The following is a 24,293-nucleotide window of genomic DNA, read 5'->3' on the forward strand; positions in this document are numbered from 1 at the left end:
AATGACCTGGGGGTGGGGGAGTCACGTGGGAGGAAGAGGAGCTGATGGGGCACTGCCGAGGGACCCCACTGCCTCTGCTGGGGCCACAGATTTTGGCAGGATGAAGGGCCTGGATAGACTGAGGGTGAGGCTGGAGCACCGCTGGGAGATTAGGACACGGGAGAAGGGAGGACATTGGCTTCTGGAGGCATCTCCCCTAAATATCACCTCTTAGATCCACTCTCATTCCCAAAGCACGTTGTTGGTCTTGGGGTCCGCATCCTTTTCGGGATACAGTGATTACTTCCTGATTCCAGAGGCAGAGAGCAACAGCCTGGATTTTCAGGAAAAAGGTGGGACAATGAGAACTGTCCCCTAAAAAAGGTTACTTATCCTCCTCCGCTGCAATTCCACCCCAAACTCCCAAGTTCTCCCACATGTTCTCAGCCCTGAGTCCAGGGACAACCAAAGAAGTGGCTTTATGCAGCTTCCACAAAGGACCCCCTCTGATTACTCGTCCTCTCAATTTCTCTCTGGTTTGACTGTGCTGACTGGGAGGGTCTCTAATCAGCCCCTGACCACAAAGCTCTAACACTAGATCTCTTTCTAAGGCACCCTTATAAATGGACAGCACAACCCCCCAAATGCAGTCCTCAACTCAAGTGGAGAAGCCCCAACACCCCCATCCGTGCCCCATCACTCAATACTGAAGCTTCCTTGTGAAAGGACTACGTTGTCAAATTTCCCACCCAGCGTCTCAGCCTCCCCACACATCTCAATCATGCCAGGGCTTCAGGGAGGACACTGAAGCCATGTGGGGACCCAGGGCATGGCAGAATGGCCATCCCCAAAATACAAAACTCTTGCCAGCCACCCCCCTCCCCAGTACCTGATTCATAGTGTCTATAAAGGACTCTCTAATCTATGCCCCAAGTTTCCTGTGACATCAAAAGACACCTCCAAATAGGGACATCTTTTGAGATCCCTTGTCCTGTTTTGAGGAGGTCTCCATCTGGCCTCTCCATCTACCCAGCCCTAGCTCTTCCCAAGCATGTTTCCCATCTGTGTCAGAAGGGTGACTGAGGTCTGGCCAACAGGACCCCTCTCCATTATCCCACGCTCCCACCTTTGGGGCTCCCCACCCAGCTCTTCAACTCCTCTCCTCCAGATTGAGGTTCCATGGAGAAAGCCCAAGGGGGTCCCCAGCCCACTCCTTAGCCCACAGCTTGCTGAGGACCCAGTCGCACCCCCGGCAGCAGCATCTCTGGCCCAGGCCGGGCTGGGGGGGCTGGGGAAGCAGAGCTGCGAAGGGGGGAGATGTGGGGGTGGACTCCTTTCCCTTCTCTTCCCTCTTCCCCCCCTTTCTCTTCCAGCTCCCAAATTGGGGGCCGGGCCAGGCGTTGCTGATTGGCTGGGGGGCGGGCAGCCGGCTCCCCCTCTCAGAGGGGCAGGGTTCCTCCCTGCTCTCCATGGGGAGGGTATAAAAAGGGTCCGGGGCCGGGCGTCGGAGCAGACGCAGACCGGAGCTTCTCCTCAGGGTCGGAGCAGGAGGCACGCGGAGTGTGAGGCCACGCATGAGCGGACGCTAACCCCCCACCCCAGCCACAAAGAGTCTACATGTCTAGGGTCTAGACATGTTCAGCTTTGTGGACCTCCGGCTCCTGCTCCTCTTAGCGGCCACCGCCCTCCTGACTCACGGCCAAGAGGAGGAGGAACAAGACAAAGACAGTAAGTCCCAAACTTTTGGGAGTCCAGGGCTACTTGCTATCGCACCCTGCGCTAGGCTCCGGGAGTTCGCGGCTTCAACTGAGGCTCGGGATGCTCCGGAGACTCAGGGGTGGGAGGGAGACCGGGAAGGAGCCGTCCCCGGCTCCCCAGGAGAGAAGAGAGTTTACTTTGGGGTCAGAGTGGGGCTGATGGCCCCCTAGGAATAGGAGATGAGGATGAAGCGCGGCGTGAGTTAGCGCAGGAGGCCGTCCGAGCGCACACCGCGCAGCGCAACGCGTAAAGTGAGGATCTGGGCACTGGGTGGGCGGAAGGCACGTCGAAAATGGGGTGGGGGCGCCGCACTGCGATTTGGAGCCCAAGATGTAAAAGCAATCTGGAAGGCTGTAGGATGATTCATATGGAAAGATTGTTTGCCCTCGCTGCAGGCTAGACAGTGTTCCTGGGGCCGCGGGGGTGCTGGGGCGCGGGGGGAGGGGGCGCGGAGAGTGGGCGGGTTGGACCGGGAGAAACTTTGGCGTGGACTTGGCAGGGCAGGTTCTTGCACCCCCTGCTGATTAGTATTGAGCACTGCGCCTTCGTGTCCTGAGCTTCCAGGCAGAGGGGTTGGAGTGGGAAGACCCTGGCTATTGCCTGGCGTGGACTCCATTTCTTGACCTAGAGAATAAAGTAGGGGATGGCGTAGCTCCCGTCTCCAAAAGAAGTGGCTAGAGCCAGAACCAAACCCATTGCGGTCTAGTGGATTTCCACTCCAAATTATAGGACACAGTAGAACTGCCCCAGAGTTTATCCAAGGCTGTGAATCTTTATGGAAGCAGATTGCCTCATATTTCTCGCGTTAAGCGGCTGGTAGGTTCGAACTGCTGACCTTTCTGCTCACCTTTCGGTTATCAACCGAGCGCTTAACCACTGCATCACCAGGTTTATTAAATTACTGGCTAGTCCCAGGAAATTGGCACCTTATCATCCCCATTGCTTAGCGTTGCGCGCCACCTCGTGGCCATTTGGGTAGATGCTCACGCGGTGGGCTTGGTTAACTATTGGCCGACTTTTGGGTTCTTTGGCGGAGGAGTGACTCAGAGGGACTGGCTGGCTTTGGGAGACCGAGGTTGGCTCTAGAGCGGGCTTTTGAGCTGTCTGGAGGTCAGGGTATATCCTACTTGGAGTACATCTTCATGTCTCGGGACGGATGCCACTTCAGTCAGCCTCGCCCATCCTTCTAACCCCGCCCACGCCATCCCACCTGCCCAGGGATGGGGGGGCAGGCCTCTTATCTCAGCTCCCACCCACCCCCTTTCTGTCTCCACCCAAACCACGCCCCACTAGCCTGCCTTCTCTGTGGGGCCCCTCCGTTCTCCACCCCCATCCCCAGTGACTTTTTATTTCCCTTGGCTTCAGCGCCAATGAGCTGAGGTTGGAATTGGAAGGCCTAAGTTTGTTTAAATTCCTAAGAACTGGTAAGAGTTATAGCCGCCCTGGCCTGGCGCCTTGGCTCTGTCATTTGTGTTGATAAGGAGCAGATGAGCTTTTAAGGATTTGGGAAAAGGGAAAAAAAAAAAAAAAAATCAAGAGGAGGCGGCGGGAAGTGGAAAATCTAAGTGTGTCTCTTGGGCAGAGTGGAGGGGCAGGAAGGGTTGGATTGGGACCTCTGGAGGCCCCGAAGTGGGGGGCTTGGGCGCCGCTGACAGTCCTGCCTTCTCGCCTGCACCAGTCCCATCAGTCGCCTGCATACAGAACGGCCTCAGGTACTATGAACGAGACGTGTGGAAACCCGAGCCCTGCCGGATCTGTGTCTGCGACAACGGCAACGTGTTGTGCGATGATGTGATCTGCCAAGAAATCAAGGACTGCCCAGGGGCCATTGTCCCGTTCGGCGAATGCTGCCCTGTCTGCCCCACAGGCGAGGGTACAGCTTGGGCCCTGGGACTAGTGGAAGGGGGCCTTGCCCTCGCTCCCTGGTGGCTTCTGCCCCCGGGAGCACTAGTGGCTAAGCCTGCCTCTAACCCGCCTCTTTCTCCCCTTAGGGTCACCCATCAACCAAGAAACCACAGGAGTCGAGGTAATCCTTTGCCCTCGACTTGCCATCTCGCCCGTGGCTCCTCATTGCTGTGTTCCTTCTCTAACGCGGCTTCTTTTGTTTCTTCTCCCCCAACGCTCTAGGGACCCAAAGGAGACACTGGCCCCCGGGGCCCTAGGGTAAGCGTTGCAGGCTCTTGGCTGTTGTGGGCTGGAGATGGGCGTGGCTCCCGGCGGGCTCTCACTCTGGCTCCGCCCTCTCTGCTTGCAGGGACCTGTAGGCTCCCCTGGCCGAGATGGCATCCCTGGACAGCCTGGACTTCCCGGACCCCCTGGACCCCCTGGACCTCCTGGACCCCCTGGGCTTGGAGGAGTAAGTGGACAGTGGAGACACCCACCCATGAAATATTTCTCCCCTTGCTGATGACATAATTTCTTTATATTTTGAAATAATTTCAAGTGTATAGAAAAGTTGCAAGAATAGTTCAGAGAGCTCTCATATTCCCATATACAAGCCACATTTTGCTGTGTTTGCTTTATCAGTCTCTCATGTATATATTATTACCATGTTTCTTTTCTGAGCCATTTGAGACTAGGTTGCTGGTATCAGGCCCCTTTGCTCCTAACTACTTCAGTAATATTTCCTAAGCACGGGGACATTCATTTGCATCTTAATTATCATAGCTTACACTTAAGAGATTTAACGCTGATACAGCACCATTATCTGTTATACAGTCCATATTCCAATTTCACCATTGTCTCAATAGTGTCCTTTGTAGCAATTTCTTTTCCTAGTCCAGGAACCAGTCCAGGATAATGAATTGGATTGTCATCTTTCTTAGTTCCCATTCAGGCAGGAACATTCTTCAGCCTTCCTTTGTCTTTCACAACACTGACATTTTTTGAAGAGTTCAGGCCCATTGTTTTGTAGACTGTCCCTCCTTTGGGGTTTGTCAGATGTGCCCTTATGTGAATAGTTAGATTCAGGTGATATGTTTTTGCCAGGAATATCTCACAAGTGATATTGTGTCCTTCTTAGTGCCCACATTGGGAGACACAGGATGTGAGCTTGTTCAGTTATTGGTGACATCTTCTGCCTTTCAACTCACTCATGTACACATTCTCTTTCTCTCTCTTGTTTTTTCTAGAACTTTGCTCCCCAAATGTCTTATGGCTACGATGAGAAGTCAGCTGGAATTTCCGTGCCTGGCCCCATGGTGAGCCACCAGGGTGGCAGGGATAACAGAACGGGGGTGGATGAGGATCCAGAGGGCATGCGCTGGTGTTGGGGGCACATATATCTTGGGAGGTAAAGACTACCCTCGGGACCTCACAGTCCAGAGGAGACACCGGGTAACTGGGTGCTCCCAGCAGGAATCATTGGGAAATAGCATGACTGCCTCCCTGTTGTGTTTCCTAGAGGTGTCACCATGGCCTCCTTTCTTTTCCTTCTGTAGGGTCCCTCTGGTCCTCGTGGTCTCCCTGGCCCACCTGGTGCACCTGTGAGTATTCTAGATGTCTGTTTACAAAAATTGGGGCTTTGGTACTTGGAGAGGAAGGATTGGGATGAACAATAGGGAAGGTGCTTAGAAGTCTCTTGGTGAGGTGGGGAAAGGTTGGCAGAGACTACCCTTCTAACTCCACTCCTCTGTCGTTGTTCTCTAGGGTCCCCAAGGCTTCCAAGGTCCCCCTGGTGAGCCCGGCGAGCCTGGAGCCTCAGTAAGTGCCCCCCAACTTGTACTCGCTATACAGATATATACCCCTCTACAAACACATGGCTTCTGCTATTGAAGGACACCCCCTCACACGCACACACACACACACACACACACACACCTGGAGTCTTCCTCACCTCTTTTTTCCAGTCCCAGCCTTCCCCTTCTTTCATTCTTTTCCTGAGGATTCTGATTTCTCCTCCTATCTCCTCTAGGGTCCCATGGGTCCCCGCGGTCCCCCTGGCCCTCCTGGCAAGAATGGAGATGATGTAAGTAGCCTCAGTGAGAAGATCCCATCTGACTCCCATCACTTCTATAGACTAGCTCCCCCCAATCTCAACCCCAGTGCCACCACCACCTGTGAGGGTGAGACCCAGAGGAAGGAGGACAAGTTCTCCTTGATGCACAGGACTGCCTGGGGCCCTTGAACAGTAATACTCACCCTTCGAGGGCTAGTTTTCCCCGTCTTCCCAACAAAAGTAACTGTTCCTCCCTTGTCCCCAGCCCCCTTAAAAAAAATTCCCAGCCAATTCCCTCAGGGTAAACAACTTCCTGGGACTTCACCATTCCAGACACATGTTTATTTTCCATCTGGTGAGATTAAAATGTGTGTAATAGAAATTCCTTCAAGGGGACTCAATTTCACCAAACCAGGGTTTCACAGTAGATTTAGACTGTGCTCTAGATTCGAGGAGAAGATTCTGGGCCCCTAAGCCTGACCTTCAACCATTCCAAAAAGACTCAGACTTCTGTGTTTTTCCAGCTCAGGAAGTCATAGGCTTAATGGCCTTTTCTTTCCCTCTCAGGGTGAAGCTGGAAAACCTGGTCGTCCTGGTGAACGTGGGCCTCCTGGGCCTCAGGTGAGTAGGCTGGTGTGGCCAAACCCTGGGCTTCACTGCATTTGTCTTCATTGGCGAGCTGGGTCCACAGAAGTGTCTTCTAACAGACCTTCCTTTGTTCTCCTTTTCATTTCTCCCCAGGGTGCTCGGGGATTGCCCGGAACAGCTGGCCTCCCTGGAATGAAGGGACACAGAGTGAGTCCTCTTTGATTCATCTAAACTCCCAAAATCTCAAGCATCCCACCATTCCAACCCCTTTCCCCAAAGGATTCTGGAGTGCAATCATGGGTGGGTGGCAGCTGCAGAAGTCCCAGGAATATACAATAGATAGACAAAAGAACTTTTTTGAGTTGAGTTTTTTTAGTTGAGTTTATACAAAAGAACTTCCGTCCACTGGGAAAGAAGTCTCATTAAAATAGTTGGGTAAGACCAGTTGGGATTTAGTCTAGCTCAAAGATGGGGGGAATAGTTGTCTGCCTGAGGCATCCTCTCAGGTCTACATGGGTGTCAAGACGGGGCACACCTCCCCAGGGTCTCACCTTAGTTCTCTTTCTTTGTCTTAGGGTTTCAGTGGTTTGGATGGTGCCAAGGGAGATGCTGGTCCTGCTGGTCCTAAGGTAAGAGCTTATCTGAGTTTGTGGTCCTCCATATTCTCCCAGTTCCACCAGAAACAAATTCCTCACTCTCAATTTTCTGCTCTTATAGGGTGAGCCTGGTAGTCCTGGTGAAAATGGAGCTCCTGGTCAGATGGTGAGTGCATCTAGCTCTAGAGGAGAGGAAGGGGACAGGTGTTGGGGCAAGATGGAGACTTGGAGGAAGTGGAAGTGTCCCCCATCTCATTTGGCTTTTCTTGCTTTTGTGATCAGGGCCCCCGTGGTCTGCCTGGTGAGAGAGGTCGCCCTGGACCCCCTGGCCCTGCTGTAAGTACTCTTGGCCCCTTGTGGGGGTGGTACCTGGGCCCTGGAAGTAGGTCCCCAGGAGTTTCAGACACTGGCTACTTCTCAGTGGATGTAACCAGAGGTTCTTGTCTCTCCTGTAGGGTGCTCGTGGCAATGATGGTGCTACTGGAGCTGCTGGACCCCCTGTGAGTATGACCTGGGAGTGAGAAAGGGTCTCATCATCAGCTGGGCTGACAGGGGCACGAGGGACGTGTTGTTCTGAACCTCTTGGGTTCCAGGGTGTGATGTGTACCTGCCACCTTCCTTCTTGCTAATGTCTCCATTTCACCCACAGGGTCCCACTGGCCCCGCTGGTCCTCCTGGCTTCCCTGGTGCTGTTGGTGCTAAGGTAAGACCTCCCCCTCCCTCACAACACAGCTCTCACGAGCTGAAGGGTGGTGTCTCCCAGCTCCCCAAATCAGAGGGACCTAATGTGGCGAGAAAGAAGCCCATTGCCCAACACCTTTATCCTGGAATCTCCTCTCTGATCCCATTGGAGTCCTGCTCCTTGGTCTCCCATGCTTGGCCCTTCCCTCCCCTCTTGATTCAGAATTGAGGTTGGACTCCCCAGGGTTGCTCTTGACACATCCTTTCTTCCGATCCAGGGTGAAGCTGGTCCCCAGGGACCCCGAGGCTCTGAAGGTCCCCAGGGTGTGCGTGGTGAACCCGGCCCCCCTGGCCCTGCTGGTGCTGCTGGCCCTGCTGTGAGTGTCCCCCCTCAATGGTTCCCTGTGTCACTCCCCACCCTCAGAGTCCTTGCCTATAACTCATCCTCCTTTCTTTGTGCCACAGGGAAATCCTGGTGCTGACGGACAGCCTGGTGCTAAAGGTGCCAATGTAAGTATCCTGCCCGGCCTCAGTCCTGCCGAGCTGCCCTCCTCCCACCTGCCCCGTGTCTTCCACTCCTGGGTCCTCAACTACCTGTTCTGCCTCCCACAGGGTGCTCCTGGTATTGCTGGTGCTCCTGGCTTCCCTGGTGCCCGAGGCCCCTCTGGACCCCAGGGCCCCAGTGGCGCTCCTGGTCCCAAGGGTAACAGCGTAAGTACTGTCTACTTGCTTCTGCCATAACCCATGCACTGGCTTCAGTGTGGTCCTCTTCTGGGGAGCATGGCAATTCAGGCCACCTGAGCATCCAGCTCTCAGCTCATCCTCTCCTCCCCCTGCAGGGTGAACCCGGTGCTCCTGGCAACAAAGGTGACGCTGGTGCCAAAGGAGAGCCCGTAAGTACCCTGCCAGCCTTCCTGCAGCTCAGCCCATCCTGCCCTGGAAGTCCCTGAGGGAGGTCCGGGGAGCAATGGGATCCCCTAATCTGCTGAGGGAGTCCTCACCCCACTCCCAGGAGTCTCTGGTGCTGGAGACCTGGCCTCACCTCAGGCCACCTTCCTGTCTGCCTCCTCCAGGGCCCTGCTGGTATTCAAGGCCCCCCTGGCCCTGCTGGTGAAGAAGGAAAGCGAGGAGCCCGAGGTGAACCTGGACCCACTGGCCTGCCTGGGCCCCCTGGCGAGCGTGTAAGTACAGCTGGCTTGCCCCCTCCTGCCATCTCTACCTCCATCGCCAGCCTGGTGCCTTGGTGTCTCTGAGCTCACTGGTCTCTCCTTTGCAGGGTGGACCTGGTAGCCGTGGTTTCCCTGGCTCAGATGGTGTTGCTGGTCCCAAGGTAACTTCATCATGGCCGAGAGGCTAATCCAGCCACTCCCTGGGCATTCCCCCCACACACACACACACACCCCAGGAACACACACATACACACAATCATCAGTGCTCCATGCTGGGGCCGAAGTCGGCTCTCTCTTCATACTTGGCCTCACCTTGACCTTTCCATCCCCAACCTACCTCCCAAAGCTCATTAAAGCAGCCCCTACCTGGGGGAGAAAAGCGTGGCCCATAGTAGAAACACCTGGATTTGAGGTCTCAATTGGTTTCTATGTCTCCTCCCTCACAACCAGGGTCCTGTTGGTGAACGTGGTTCTCCTGGCCCTGCCGGTCCTAAAGGTTCTCCTGGTGAAGCTGGTCGTCCCGGTGAAGCTGGTCTGCCTGGTGCCAAGGTGAGGCCCCAGCCCCGCTGCTCAGCTTGGCCAGGACTCTGCCCACCTTATGTGGGGTCCAAGATGGGAGCGGGGGACCACAGAGTCTGCCCTCAGGAATGCTCTTCTCTTTCCCCTCTTTTTCCCCATCCCTTGACCTTGCCCTGCCCTACTTATACCTCTCTGCCTCCCCCTAGGGTCTAACTGGAAGCCCTGGCAGCCCTGGTCCTGATGGCAAAACTGGACCCCCTGTAAGTATCACCTCCCCCTGCACCTGTTTCCACTCTCCCATCCGCCCACTCTCTGGCCTCACCACTGCCTTTGTGTCACCATCTTCAGGGTCCCGCTGGTCAAGATGGTCGCCCCGGACCCCCAGGCCCCCCTGGTGCCCGTGGTCAGGCTGGTGTGATGGGATTCCCTGGACCTAAAGGTGCAGCTGTAAGTATTCGGCGAGGAGACAGGGACAGAGGATGGCCTGGGAGGCAAGAGCACCGGTTCTGGGCCTCAGTTTCCCTATCTGTAAAGTGAGGGACCCTGCTGGCTCTATTGTTACTGCTCTCTCCCTGGACCTAGTATCATTGGTGCCCCCACATATATGGAGATAGGAAGAGCCTTTTAGGATAGTCACCCCTGAATCATGGTGGGGTTCTTGGTGGTATCAAAGGGGATGGAGGCACTCTTCACTGAGGTCACTGCAGACATGAAGGAGGAGGAAGGGGAGAGGGGAGAGGGACAAGGGGCCCAAAAGGGCATTTGGTTTGGGGGAGAAGTTAAAAGTTCTCCCTAAGAAGCCAGCAAAGGCATTTCCCCAGTGCCCAAAACTTGTCAATAGAGCTAGCAAAGCCTTTTGATAGGAAAGTCCCTTAAAAAATTCTACTCAAAGTAAACCAGAGGGATCTGAGAGGCCTTGGTTCCCACTTCAGCCCACTCAACCCTCGCCCCATCTCCCCAGGGAGAGCCCGGCAAAGCTGGAGAGCGTGGTGTTCCCGGACCCCCTGGCGCTGTTGTAAGTATCTCCTTCTGGTCTGTAGCCCCTTCTGCTCGCTCTACACAAGGGGGGTCTGCTTTGCTCCTGAGCACCCACCTGCACCCCTCTTCCTCCAGCCAGTGCGGCCTCACCTCCCTGAGTTCTTCTTTACTGTCTCCCCACAGGGTGCTCCTGGTAAAGATGGAGAAGCTGGAGCTCCAGGAGCTACCGGCCCTGCTGTAAGTGCCCTTGACTGGGTATCCTGGAGGAAGGGGCACTGTGGGACAGGGCAGGGGAGACACGCCCTACCCCTCATCTCTTCAGCCTTCCATTGACCTCAGTCTGCTCTCCTATAATAGGGTCCTGCTGGTGAGAGGGGTGAACAAGGTCCTGCTGGCTCCCCTGGATTCCAGGTGAGGTATCATGGCTGTCAGGGTGAGGGGGGAGATGCCAGGAACGTCTCCTTTGTTCTCTTCCAGACTCTAAATCCTCTCTCTCTCTCTTTTCCCTCTTCTGTCTCCCATATACAGGGTCTCCCTGGCCCTGCTGGTCCTCCCGGTGAATCAGGCAAACCCGGTGAACAGGTAAGAGTAGCAGCTGGCCAGGGGGTGAGAATGCAGAAGATACAGAGGGAGACTGTCCTCCTAGCTAAGCAGATGATCATAAGCTTGAGAGGGAGGTTAGACACCAGGAAGGGCTTCTGTCATGAAGAGAATTGTACAGAGGGAAGCAGAAAACTCTAACTCTGCATGATACAGTCTAGAAGGAGCTTAGGGGCTGCTAGTAATAAATGACTTCTTATTTATTTTTTGGTGACTTCTTTTTAGAGCTTCTAGAATTCTCTCTGTGACTTCTCAAACCTTATGATTATAACTCTTGGCCCAAAGTTTGCAGGGAGGGAGAGTATCTTTGATACATCCCAAGGAAAAGTAGAGGGACTCAGTGCTGAGAAGGGGCTCATCCCTAATGGACCCCAAGGGCCAGCACCAAGTAGGGGGGACAGGAGTTCTTTCTAGTGGGGATCCCAACAGGCTTTGCTCACATCTGTTCCTCTCACCCTCAGGGTATTCCTGGAGACATTGGTGCCCCTGGCCCCTCTGGAGCAAGAGTAAGTAGAGCCTGCCTCTCTGCTCCCCACCAAGATGTCCTGTGCTTGACCTTGTGTCTGGAGCAGCCATCATGTGCCCTGCCCTTCCCTTCCAGGGCGAGAGAGGTTTCCCCGGTGAGCGTGGTGTGCAGGGTCCCCCTGGTCCTGCAGGTCCCCGCGGGTCCAACGGTGCTCCTGGCAATGATGGTGCTAAGGTAAGAGTGTCATAAGGAGGGGCTTCATCGGCAGCCCAGGGAACAAGGATGACCGGCTGTGACCAAAGCCATCATATGGGGGAGGGACAGAACTGGGTCAAAGCCTACATGCAGTAACAAGGTCTGGGCCATGAGTCTTCCCTCTTACCTGGAACCTGTCTTTGGCCTCAGAACCAAGCCTGGGAGACATCAAAAGGGGCTTGGGGCTGTGACCCAATCGAAGGACCCCAGACCTCACTTCAGTCTTCTTGATTGTTAACGTAGGGTGATGCTGGTGCTCCTGGAGCCCCCGGTAGCCAAGGTGCCCCTGGCCTTCAGGGAATGCCTGGTGAACGTGGTGCAGCTGGCCTTCCAGGCCCCAAGGGTGACAGAGTAAGTTCAGTCCCTTCTCCCCTGAGCCCTGCATGGCTCCCATCTCTCTGCCTGCCTTGGGCCTCTCAGCCTTTCTCCTTCCCTCTGGCATCTTTCCTCTTCCACTTAAGTTTCCTTCCTTCCCCTCTGGTCTCTTTGCTGATGAATCCTGTCCTTGAGCTCACCTCCTGTGCCCCACCCGACCTTCTCTACTGTCAGAGCATCTCTCACCCTGAGTTAACCATGGTGATGAAAGGAGGGGCCAGCTCCTTCATGGAGGCTGTCTTATCCATTCCCCACATCAGTCAGGAATTTTTAACCCGGTTCCACCTCAATCCCCAGAAAGATATTGAGTCCTCACGTTAGAACAGGTCAGAGCTGGCAAGGGCCTCAGGAGGTCTCAGACATGAGCAGGACACTATAGATAGCCTCCTGGCCCCACACTGGACGTCTCAGAGTTTTTTTCCTATGTCTTTAGGGTGATGCTGGTCCCAAAGGTGCTGATGGTTCTCCTGGAAAAGATGGCCCCCGTGGTCTGACTGGCCCCATTGGTCCCCCTGGCCCTGCTGGTGCCCCTGGTGACAAGGTGAGCTCCTAACACAGCTTTTCCAGCAAACCTTGGCATGGTTCTGAGGGGAAGGCCACTCCTGTTGCCCTGAGCTGGTGGCTAGGAAACTGGAGAGGCCAGGAGGAGGGAGAGATTCTCTTGGGGTCATCTCCAGGAATATTCAGGGTGGGTCACCTGACCCTGAGCCTCTTGTCCTCCTTCTCAGGGTGAATCTGGTCCCAACGGCCCTGCTGGTCCCACTGGAGCCCGTGGTGCCCCTGTAAGTACCGAAGACCCTGGTTGAGGGCCCCATACTCAGGCTCTTCTTTCCCTTCACACTGTACCCCGGCCCTCTTTCTGTCCCTCCTCTGCCCTCACCTCACCTTCCCCATCGTCAGAGCATTTCTCCAATCTGCCTCCTTCTCTTCCAGGGAGACCGTGGTGAGCCTGGTCCCCCCGGCCCTGCTGGCTTCGCTGGCCCCCCTGTGAGTACCAAAACCCCCCTTCATTTCTCATCACCCACAGGGACCTGAGACCTCGAGTGACTGAGAGGAGGACAGAAGCTTTGGCCTGAGTCAGGGGAGAGGGGTTGTTTCTGATTCGAGTATCTCCCTGTCTCTAGTTGCTTCTCCTTCCCCAGCCCCACCAAACCTTTCATGTCCCCATGTCCCTCTCCGTCCACTGACCACACTCTCTCCTCCCGCAGGGTGCTGATGGCCAACCTGGTGCTAAAGGCGAACCTGGTGATGCTGGTGCTAAAGGCGATGCTGGTCCCCCTGGCCCTGCTGGACCCACTGGAGCCCCCGGCCCCATTGTGAGTATCCCACTTCCTATGCCCTGAGCTGCTGGCAGGCCTCAACACAGGACTGGCCCAGCCTTGACATCTTTGTGTTCTCCTGCAGGGTAATGTTGGTGCTCCTGGACCCAAAGGTGCCCGTGGCAGCCCTGGTCCTCCTGTGAGTATCCCTGTTTCTCTACTCAACCTCTTCCCAGACAGCACTGGGAGGTGGGGTGTCAGGGCCAGTAAGTTTGCCTTTCTCCTTCTGACTCCTCCTTTGTTCTGTTCTGCTAGGGTGCTACTGGTTTCCCTGGTGCTGCTGGCCGAGTTGGTCCCCCTGGCCCCTCTGTAAGTATCTGGAGTGGAGATTCACTGCTCTAGGTGATGGGGTAATGGACTGTCAGTAGGGTGGTCCTTCCCCAGCCCCACCAAACCTGCTGAGTGACAATGGTGCTTCAGAACCCATTGAGTCTGACCGCCCCCTTCTCCCCTTCAGGGAAATGCTGGACCCCCTGGTCCTCCTGGCCCTGCTGGCAAAGAAGGCGGCAAAGGTCCCCGTGGTGAGACTGGCCCTGCTGGACGTCCTGGTGAAATTGGTCCCCCTGGTCCCCCTGGGCCCTCTGGCGAGAAAGGATCCCCTGGTGCTGATGGACCTGCAGTAAGTGAGAACTCAGATCTTAGCAGCTCTGGAAATATCCCAGAATGCCTCGCCCCAGAGCTGGGGAGCAAGTCACTGTGTGTGTCTCACTCCTTGTTTGCCTCCCACAGGGTGCCCCCGGTACTCCCGGACCTCAGGGTATCGGAGGACAGCGTGGTGTGGTTGGCCTGCCCGGTCAGAGAGGAGAAAGAGGCTTCCCTGGTCTTCCTGGCCCCTCTGTGAGTACCCCCTGACCTTGGGGGACTGTGAGAACCGTCACAGGACTTAGAGTGCGTAGGCTGGGAGTGGAGGAGCCATGAGGAAGGATTTGGTAGAGATCACCTCGGGAGTTCCAGAGCCCTCCCTCTGGCCTGACTGTCTTCTCTTCTTCCTTAGGGTGAACCTGGCAAACAAGGTCCTTCTGGTCCAAATGGCGAACGTGGTCCCCCTGGTCCCATGGGCCCCCCTGGATTGGCTGGACCCCCTGGTGAATCTGGACGCGAGGTGAGCAGCCTCAGCTCGTGGCCTTCATGTGGCCATTCCAGCCTTTGCCTGAGCCTTCCTCCCCTGGGCCAACTCTCCCATCTCCCCCTTCTCTGCAGGGCTCTCCTGGTGCTGAAGGCTCCCCTGGACGAGATGGTTCTCCTGGCCCCAAGGTGAGACAGCTATGGTCCAGACCCATAGCCCTGCCTGCCCCTCCCCTGGCCACCCTGGCCCCCTCAGCTGAGGCTGACCCGGACCTCATCCTCCCCCTCTCAGGGTGACCGTGGTGAGACTGGCCCTGCCGGACCTCCTGGGGCTCCTGGCGCTCCTGGTGCCCCCGGCCCCGTCGGCCCTGCTGGCAAGAGCGGTGATCGTGGTGAGACTGTAAGTAACCGGTTCCAGATTCCCGCTCCTGGTCAGGGGAGGGACTCTCCAGGCCTGGGGATGGACAGCTGATCTCACCCAGGTTGGGCTTTTGGCCTCCCTGGAAAGGTTGAGCCACAGCTCAGCCCCGGGACTCCCTCTCTCCAAGGCATAGGGTTTATCCCCAGGTGCTTGTCCCAGCTCACATGAAGCCTGGCTGTGGTTTCTAGGGGTCAGGAAAGAGATGGACACAGTGGGGATGGATGTGGGGAAAGGGGTCTGCTGAGGCGGTGGCCCACCCTGTGGCTCCAGCTACGTGGCCCCAGCCTTGGCCTCCCTGACTAGGACCTAATGTTTTTTCCACTCTTCCTAGGGTCCTGCTGGTCCTGCTGGTCCCATCGGCCCTGTTGGTGCCCGTGGCCCCACTGTAAGTGCCCTGCTCTGGCCGCCATGCCCTTAAACTCTTCCCAACGTGGACAGTGCCTCACTCAGTGCTAATGGACCTTCCACCTGACAGCCTATCTAATCTTTTCTAGGGACCCCAAGGCCCCCGTGGTGACAAGGGTGAGACAGGCGAACAGGGAGACAGAGGCATAAAGGGTCACCGTGGCTTCTCCGGTCTCCAGGGTCCCCCTGGTCCTCCTGTGAGTATGCTAGCTGGCTCTCCCAGCCTCCAGCTGCCACTGAATCTTCTCTTGTCCCCTCCCCCATGCTGTGCTATGTGATGCTGGGTGGAGGGGATACTGTCTCGATTTCTTCCTCTGGGTAGTCATTTTGACTCCTCCCTCACTGGGACTGGGGGTCTGAAGATTTGTGGGCATTTCTAAGTAACTTCTGGGAGGGTGAGGAGTGCACAGAGAGAGCTTGTAGGAGGGCACTCAATCTGTGGACATCCTGGGGCTAGATTTCCAGAATCACAAGGTCAGAGGGGAAAGGCCAGGTTACCATTGCTGCCTCTCATCTCCCCAGCCCAACCCCCTGGTTGCTGACCCACTCAGGGCCTGACCTGCTTTTGTATCAATCCTTCAGGGCTCTCCTGGTGAACAAGGTCCCTCTGGAGCTTCTGGTCCTGCTGGTCCCCGTGTAAGTCATGTCTTCCTTCTTTTCTTCCTGGCGCTGAAGCCCAGGCTTACCTAGGGGCCCCTTCTCTGAAACACAGGTGTCCCTCACCTCTCTGAGGTAGGAGTTGGGGAAGGGAAGAAGAGCCCTGGACAAGCAATCTCATCCAGCCCTCAGTATCCCGCCACCCCATTCCTTCCTCCCACAAAACGTTCCCTGGCCCAGCAGTGGGAATGAGTGGTGACATACCTCATGGGGAGAGACATGCTCTATCAGGCCAGGAGCCAGGGCCAGGCAGAGCGGAGTGGGTTGCTTCACAAGAAAAGGGTCTATGTTGTGCCTTCTGGAAGGCTTTCTCTAACTGTCTCCTTCTCTTGCTTCCCCACAGGGTCCCCCTGGCTCTGCTGGTGCTCCTGGGAAAGATGGACTCAATGGTCTCCCAGGCCCCATTGGTCCCCCTGGTCCTCGTGGTCGCACTGGTGATGCTGGCCCTGTTGTACGTAGCCCCTGACTCTGTTTGCCTCATGTCCCTCCAGTCTGAAAGTGCTTGGACCTCAGTAATCCACACTCTTCTCCTCCTCTGTGCAGGGTCCCCCTGGCCCTCCTGGGCCCCCTGGTCCTCCTGGTCCCCCCAGCGGTGGTTTCGACTTCAGCTTCCTGCCCCAGCCACCTCAAGAGAAGTCTCACGATGGCGGCCGATACTACCGGGCTGATGATGCCAATGTGGTCCGGGACCGTGACCTCGAGGTGGACACCACCCTCAAGAGCCTGAGCCAGCAGATCGAGAACATCCGGAGCCCTGAAGGCAGCCGCAAGAACCCTGCCCGCACCTGCCGCGACCTCAAGATGTGTCACTCTGACTGGAAGAGCGGTGAGGGCGTGCTCTCTGTCCCCTTCCTCCCTCCTGCCATCAGGGCTGAGCTCAGGGGGCTACATGCCACTGTCCCCAGTTTCCTATGTGCCCCACTTCCCCTGATTCCATCTCTACCTGCCCCACTGCAGGAGAGTACTGGATTGACCCCAACCAAGGCTGCAACCTGGATGCCATCAAGGTCTTCTGCAACATGGAGACGGGTGAGACCTGCATGTACCCCACTCAGCCCAAGGTGGCCCAGAAGAACTGGTACATCAGCAAGAACCCCAAGGAAAAGAGGCATGTCTGGTACGGCGAGAGCATGACCGACGGATTCCAGGTGTGTGAGCCACTCTCCTGAGATGGGTTAGCTCAGTGCTCAGAGGGGGCATAAGCGAACGTCCTGGGATGGGTTAGAATTCTGCTAATTGTGACACACACGACTGCCTGGGCAGTACGTGTCCTGGGCTCTTGATACTGGCTCAGACGCCAGGTGTCCATGGACAACTATTGCTCCCTGTTGACATGAGAGTTACTTGGGATGCTCCTTGAGGACTCTGGGAGAGGGGGCAGGACTAGAGAGGCTCCTGCACCACGGTCACGCATTCCCTGCTCTCCACCTTCCCATTTGCAGTTCGAATATGGCGGCGAGGGCTCCGACCCCGCCGATGTGGCCATCCAGCTGACCTTCCTGCGCCTGATGTCCACCGAGGCCTCCCAGAACATCACCTACCACTGCAAGAACAGCATAGCCTATATGGACAAGCAGACTGGCAACCTGAAGAAGGCCCTGCTCCTTCAGGGCTCCAACGAGATCGAGATCCGGGCCGAAGGCAACAGCCGCTTCACCTACAGCGTCACCCTGGATGGTTGCACGGTGAGTCCCTGACAGGACCCAGCCTCTCTGGGCTTTAGGGTTTTGGACAGTCCCAAACTCCCCTCACCTTGTCACTAGCATTCGTTAACATCCTTCTCCCATGGTCTCCCCTTCATCCCAGAGTCACACCGGAACCTGGGGCAAGACGATTATCGAGTACAAAACCACCAAGACCTCCCGCCTGCCCATCATCGATGTGGCTCCCTTGGACGTTGGCGCCCCAGACCAGGAATTCGGCATGGATGTTGGCCCTGCCTGCTTCCTGTAAACTCCCTCCACCCCAACCTGGCTCCCTCCCACCCAGCCCACTGCCTTTTGACCCTGGAAACAGACAAACGACCCAAACTGAACCCCCCAAACAGCCAAAAAAAAAAAAAAAAAAAAGGGAGACAATTTCACATGGACTTTGGAAAATATTTTTTTTCCTTTGCATTCATCTCTCAAACTTAGTTTTTATCTTTGACCAACTGAACATGACCAAAAACAAAAAGCGCATTCCACCTTACCAAAAAAGAAAAAAAAGAATAAATAAATAACTTTTTAAAAAAGGAAGCTTGGTCCACTTGCTTGAAGACCCATGAGGGGGTAAGTCCTTTTCTGCCCCTTGGGCTTACGATACCCTAACTCTGCCCTCTCTGCTCCTCTCTCCGTCCCCCCTTGAGGCCTCCCCTCCACTGCTCCCCAAATCTAAGTCCCCCAAAAGACACAGGAAATCATGCATTGTCTGCCCAGCAACCAAAGACAATGCCGAAACATCTAAGCAGCTCCCACACCCCCAGTCCACTCCCTCTCATGCAGCACCCCCAACCCTGGGGGACCTGGAATTCTCAGACTGCCAAAGAAGCTTTGCCATCTGGCCCTTGAAACACACCCCTCTTTGTTTTTGAGGGGGGCATGCCTAGGGAGCCCCTGGCCTCTCACTGGGTTTGGAGGCGAATCAGGCGCCACGGGCAGAAACATCGGATTGGGGCCGAGCTTGTCGGTCCCCTGCAGCAGGGCTGGGTCAGTGATTGTTCTGTTCCTTGTGTAACTGTGTTGCTGAAAGACTACCTCGTTCTTGTCTTTATTGTGTCAACCGGGGCAACTGCGTGGGGGCAAGGACGGAAGGGGCTCCCCGTTTTCTATCAAAGGTGCTACATCTATGTGAGGGGCGGGTGGGGAGGGAATCACTGGTGCTAAAGAAGTTGAGATGCCCCCCCAGGCCAGCAAATGTTCCTTTTTGTTCAAAGTCTTTTCTTATTCTTTGTTTTTTGTGGATGGGGACTCATGTGAATTTTCTAAAGGTGCTATTTAACATGGGGGAGAGAGTGCCGCAGAGCCAGCGCCCGCTCCTGTCCACCCTCTCTTCAGCCTGTCCTCGCCCCGTCCTCTGTCCTTCCCTCTTCTCGGCTTCTGACCTGCAGCTTCGTCCCATCCTCGCCGCCTCGCTCTCTCTCTCTGTTCTGTGTCCTCTTTCCCTCTCGCTGGGTTTCAGAGCACGACTTTCCAAAGCACAAAGCAGTTTTTCCCCCTAGGGGTGGGAGGAAGCAAGAGACTCTGTACCTATTTTGTATGTGTATAATAATTTGAGATGTTTTTAATTATTTTGATTGCTGGAATAAAGCATGTGGAAATGACCCAAACATACCTGCAGTGGCCTCCTAATTTCCTTCCTTGGAGTTGGGGGTGGGGAGGCCCGGGGAAGGGCTTTGTGGGGGGTGGGCTAGCCTTCTTTTTCTTGCCTTTAGCCAGCCCCTCATCCTCCTTTTCTCCAATTCCCTCTCTAGCCCCTCCACCAACCACTTACCTTTCTTATGCCTTAACCCCTTTCCTTCCCTTTTTTTTTATGATTCTCTTGCGACCCTTGCTTTTTTCTGTAATGCCCAGACAACCACACATGGATAGCAGCGTACACACACACACACACACACTTCCTTTCAGGTTACAGGTTGCCCAGACCTCATGCCTGCCACCTGCCTCCCATCAGAGCCATCATCTGTCCTCGCCCTGTCCCCTGCTGTGTGTACCCTGGAGGGCTGTGGGTGGGGAGATGTCTACTGGGTGAAGGAGGAGGGTCTAACCAGGAGTGCCAGGGAGCCTCTCAGCAAATCCTCTCCCCTCCCTGGGCCCGGGTTGGTGTTCTGGGTCAACACAGAGGGTCATATGGCTTCTCCTCCCTCTGCCTCACCTCTGAGCTCCAGCCAACAGAGCAACCAACCCTGCAGCATGAGGGAGGCTGCTGAGCCTGCCTGTGGCTGCATGGACACCAGGAGGAAGAAACGTCCCCTACTCATGTTCCTGGGTACCCAGCAGGCAAGGGGCGGCCCAATCCCTCAGAGAGGGCTTCATGAGAGTCCTGGGAGAGCTACAGTTAAGGCACCTACAGGGTGTGATCAGGAAGGACAGATGCCCCAGCCCTCTGATCATAAACCGAGTCCAACTTTGCTTTCCAAATCCGAAGAGCACCAGAGGTGGTCCAGGGAGGTCATTTCATCCAGCCCCTGACTCCTGCCCATGTCTCATCCTTTACTTTAAAAAAAAAAAAACAGCTTTCTTCCTCTCTCTTGTCCTTCTCCTTCCCTTCCTTTTTCTCCTACCCTCGGCTCACCAGAGAATCTGAGGACTCCAAAGGAAAGGTGACTGGTCAGTGCCCCAATCTCAGAATGGAGACAGCAATGTATGGGCAGTGGGGGGACAGTGGAGAGAACATTGAGAACCTGAAACTTGAAGTGGACCAGATCCCCAAAGACCGAGGCAGGGAGAAAATGACAGCTGTCCTTCACTTTCACTTAAGGCCTGACCTCAAAGGAAGGAAAACTCCCATTCCTCCCTCGAGTCTACAGTGAGATGGACAGGTCTGCAGATGCTACTACCAGGGTTGTCATGAAGGATTCATGGCTATTCATTATGGCCTTTAATAATTCATCATTAGCACTTCCACCAGTCGGGACCGTAGACAAGGAGTTAGTCTAGAGAGGATGAGAAATTATGACATGCAGATGAAAGGTTACTCATATGTAAATCACCCAGAGTTAAGTGGTGCCCACTGACTGGTCATGCCTGACACATTGCTCAGGTAATCTCCATCTACCCAGGACCTCAAGATGCCTGCGATTCTTGGCTCTCTTGGCCTCATCCCTATCTGTTCCCACATGGGATCTGGAAGCATCCTGAACCTGCCCCCCTCTGTCACCTAGACCTGTTCTACCAGCCAAAGAGGATAACCAACATACCCGTATATGCACCCCGTTTTCCCATTTCTAGGACTTTCTTGATGTTGCTTCCTCTCCCTGGAATGATATCCCTCATCTCTACATGCCTAACCCTCCACCCTCCAGACCACGCTCAGATGGTTCATTGTCCCCCAACCCCCTGCCCAACCCTGGCTGAGCTTGCCTCCTTCTGAGTTTCCAAAGGACTTCATGTCTACAAAATCAATCTCAGCTTGAGTCTTGGAGACTGTTGCCATTTTTGCATTGTTGTTTTCACCGTGTTGTTCTCACCAGGTCAAACAGAGTTCACTGAGGAAAAGGCCAGGTCCTGCAATGCACATATTGGTGAGACTAAAGAGAAAGAGCAAAGTGTAAGCTGTGTGGGCCTTTGTGCATAGGTGTGAGCAGTGTAAGAGGAAGAACGAAACAAGCCCAGGCTGAGGGCAAACGGGGCAGAAGACCCTAGGCCAGTGCTTTCCGATAGGCTGTCAGCAAGGATGAAAGGTCTATATCTATGCTGTCCAGGAGAGTAGTCACTAGCCACATGGGGCCATGGAGCATTGGAAATGCGACTAGTAAACCTGAGAAACTCAGTTTTTAATTTTCATAGTGACATTGTGGCTAGTGACTATTGCGTTGAACAGCACACCTCTGTGCAAAGGGATGAGTCTCTCTCTTGCCACATATGTACAAATCTACACAAGAGTGTATGAGTGTGTGTGTGTCTAAGTGTATGTGTGTGCATGTGCATGTGCGTGCACGTACGTGGACACACAAGGTGAGCACCATGTCAGGGCTGTGCTGACGGCAGCCGAGGCTGGGTGGGGCAGGCCTGTATGGCTTTGCCCCGCTGTGCAGCTCCCTGTCAGCATCACGTGGGATGGGGTCTGGTATGTGGTTTGAGTGTGTGTTCAGGACGGGAGAGGAGGGGGACAAAGGGGCCTTTGTACCACATTCCCCCGCTCAAACCCTCCTTTCTGCTGACATCACAGCTGCCCTAAATATAGCTGCCCAAACCCACTCCCCCAGACCCTCGCTGCCCCCTGGGCTGTGGCACCATCCCTGCTACTCGTTCCCAGCACTGCTCTGTGGGACTCATCTTTGTGTTCTCTCTAAAGAGATGGATCATGTTCCCGTGGCTGATTTTGCAATTAAATCCAGGTGGAAACTTCTAGAAAAGGAGGAGTCTTCATATGGATTTTTAATTTTTGCTACTCTACCAGAATCCTGGGTCCCTTTCGTGACCTAAGGCCATCCTAACAGGATTTTTTAGGATTGAAATACTGTGGATTTCCCTCCATTTCTCAGCTTCTTAACCCTTGGCTTTCCAGATGCCTCCAAGACTTGCTTAGATGAAGCTGGGTAAGATTGAGGAAGGGGTGAGGTTAAGACGGGAGGAGGGCTCTGTGTGTGTAACAGGAATGAGCATGAGGCTGCATGCGAAACAATATGCAGCTACTCGGAGAGCAGCACACATGTGAGGACATCTGTGCTATGCATGTGAATGTGTGAGGCTGGATGAGTGAGTGAATGAAGCTGGGTGAGGGTGTGAGGCTAGGTGGAGGTGTGAGGTTGTATGAGTGAGTAAGGCTGGGTGAGGGTGTCTGGGTGAGGGTGTGAGACTGGGTGAGGGTGTGAGGCTAGGTGGAGGTGTGAGGTTGTGTGAGTGAGTAAGGCTGGGTGAGGGTGTCTGGGTGAGTGAGTGAGGCTGGGTGACAGTGTGAGGCTGGGTAAGTGAGGCTGGATGAGGGTGTGAGGCTGTGTGAACACTTGAGGCCGTGTGAGTGAGTGAAGTATGTGAAGCTAGGTGACTGTGTGAGGTTGAGTGAGTGAGGCTGTGTGAATGAGTGAGGTGTGTGAGTGTGTGATGCTGTGTAGAATGAGTGTGTGGTTCTGTGAGCCTGTGTGAGTGAAGCGTATGAGTGTGTGGAGCTGTGTGAGAGAGTGAGGTGACTCCAACCAAATGGCCCCTGTGTGGGGTCCTAGGTGGGTGCTGGCTAGATGAGTGTGTCTCATTCTGTACACTCACTCACCTATGAACAAACATGCAAGGGCCTTACACACATGATCGTGTACATGTGGTGTGGGTGGGGATTGATATATGATAGCTCAGCTTCTCCACATCTATGGTAGCTGATGAGACAGCATGTGAACTGTGAGGCCATGGGGGTCTGGGCATTTGGGATGTGTATGTGCACATGCATGAAAGGGTGCACGGGAGGTCTAGATGAGCAAGTAAGGATGAAGAGGGGCGGAGAGCAGGGAGGAGTGTGGGAAAAATTAGAGGAAGCTTGGTGTGGGAGGGGATTACCGTTTTAAAGTCCCAGGGTGAGTGTGAGCTCCAGTGCAGGCAAGAGGCCGTGTTTGTGATCTCTTGCTCTCTGCTCCAGAAGGTTTCAAAATCAGACTGACAGCATATGGCCAGGCAGGGAGCCAGGACCTTGAAGAAGCAGTCCCCATCCTGGGAAGAAGGATGGACCTTGCCTAGAAGGGTAATTAGACGTGGACATTTCAGCACTTTGTAGAAGATGCTCCAAACAAGACCTGGAGGGAGACGAGTTTAGTGGGGCAGAGGTGGGGTGCTATTGAAAGGGAAGGAACAGAGAGGAGAGGATGAGGCAGAGGAAGATGAGAACCACTGTGGGGACCACAGCACATTTAAAGACAAGGAGGCCATATACCCAAGTTCCAGGTGAGTTCATTGCTGTGTGACCAGCCCCTTCTACTCTCTAAGCCTGACAACCCTGATTTGCACACAGAGGCCTGATGTGAGCAGGTATACTGTAGGAAGCAAGAAAAGGAGGCTGTGTTCTGAATTTGAGTCAAGCTGGGGTAAAAATAAAGTTAACAGCCATGAAACTAGCACTGCCAAATGCAGATAACACATGAGCTAAAAATGTAAGTTTTTATTTTCTAGTAGCCACATTAAAATAAAATTAAAAGAAATGGGTGAAATTAATTTTAACATTACCTTTTATTTAGAGTGCCTGGGTGGCGCAAGGTTAGCATGTTTGACCGTTAACAGAAAGCTTGGAGGTTGGACCCAACCCAGAGGTGCATTGGCGGAAAGGCCTGGTGATCGACTTTTAGAAAATCAGCCACTGAAAAGGTTATGATGCACATTTCTACTCTGACACACAGTGGTCACCATGTGTCGGAAGTAACTCACCAGCAACCAACACCAAGAGCCAAGACTATTATCATTTCACCCATACCCTTACAGCATACCTCTGTTTGGACTAGTCACGTGGCTAGTCCTGGTGTACTGGATGATGCAGCATTAGGCAGCAGATCAGCACCCCAGATAATGCAGACTCTGGCCTCCACCCCAAATTCACTGGGAGAGACTGGACTTTTCACAGGGCATAGTGTTGAAGTGGAGCCCATTTTATCTAGATCTTAGGGAGCATGAAGACCCCGTGGACATTGGCTTTTGTATGATTTAAGGAGTTCTGGTGGCGTAGTGCCTAAGACATTTGACTACTAACCAGAAGGCTGATGGTTCAAACCCACCAGCCACTCGGAAGGAAGATTGGGCAATCTATATCCGTAGGGATACTGCCTCAGCAAACTAAGGAGGGGTCACTACGAATCGGATCCGACTCGACAGCACTGAGTTTTGTTTTTTTGGTTTTTGTATGTAATAATG

General features: G+C 54.6%; 1 protein-coding gene across 1 annotated transcript; it reads left to right on the top strand.

Annotated features, from left to right (window-relative positions):
• The first annotated feature begins 1,610 nt into the window (after positions 1-1,610).
• COL1A1 (collagen type I alpha 1 chain) lies at positions 1,611-17,721 on the top strand. The gene is made up of 51 exons (XM_007941916.2): positions 1,611-1,707; positions 3,416-3,610; positions 3,729-3,763; positions 3,865-3,900; positions 3,992-4,093; positions 4,869-4,937; positions 5,178-5,222; positions 5,386-5,439; positions 5,651-5,704; positions 6,242-6,295; positions 6,416-6,469; positions 6,838-6,891; positions 6,980-7,024; positions 7,141-7,194; positions 7,314-7,358; positions 7,508-7,561; positions 7,818-7,916; positions 8,005-8,049; positions 8,152-8,250; positions 8,379-8,432; positions 8,613-8,720; positions 8,816-8,869; positions 9,159-9,257; positions 9,434-9,487; positions 9,576-9,674; positions 10,189-10,242; positions 10,389-10,442; positions 10,563-10,616; positions 10,734-10,787; positions 11,267-11,311; positions 11,407-11,505; positions 11,770-11,877; positions 12,335-12,442; positions 12,630-12,683; positions 12,835-12,888; positions 13,110-13,217; positions 13,306-13,359; positions 13,476-13,529; positions 13,678-13,839; positions 13,950-14,057; positions 14,215-14,322; positions 14,421-14,474; positions 14,578-14,685; positions 15,038-15,091; positions 15,201-15,308; positions 15,694-15,747; positions 16,112-16,219; positions 16,312-16,594; positions 16,726-16,916; positions 17,211-17,453; positions 17,575-17,721. Exons 1-51 carry the CDS (start codon positions 1,614-1,616, stop codon positions 17,719-17,721), a joined length of 4,383 nt encoding a protein of 1,460 aa, XP_007940107.1. The 5' UTR covers positions 1,611-1,613.
• The last annotated feature ends 6,572 nt before the right edge of the window (positions 17,722-24,293 follow it).

Source organism: Orycteropus afer, unplaced genomic scaffold (genome assembly GCF_000298275.1).
Source record: "Orycteropus afer afer isolate SDZICR_OR568_19922 unplaced genomic scaffold, OryAfe1.0 scaffold00085, whole genome shotgun sequence".
In the NCBI taxonomy this organism is placed as follows: Eukaryota; Metazoa; Chordata; class Mammalia; order Tubulidentata; family Orycteropodidae; genus Orycteropus; species Orycteropus afer.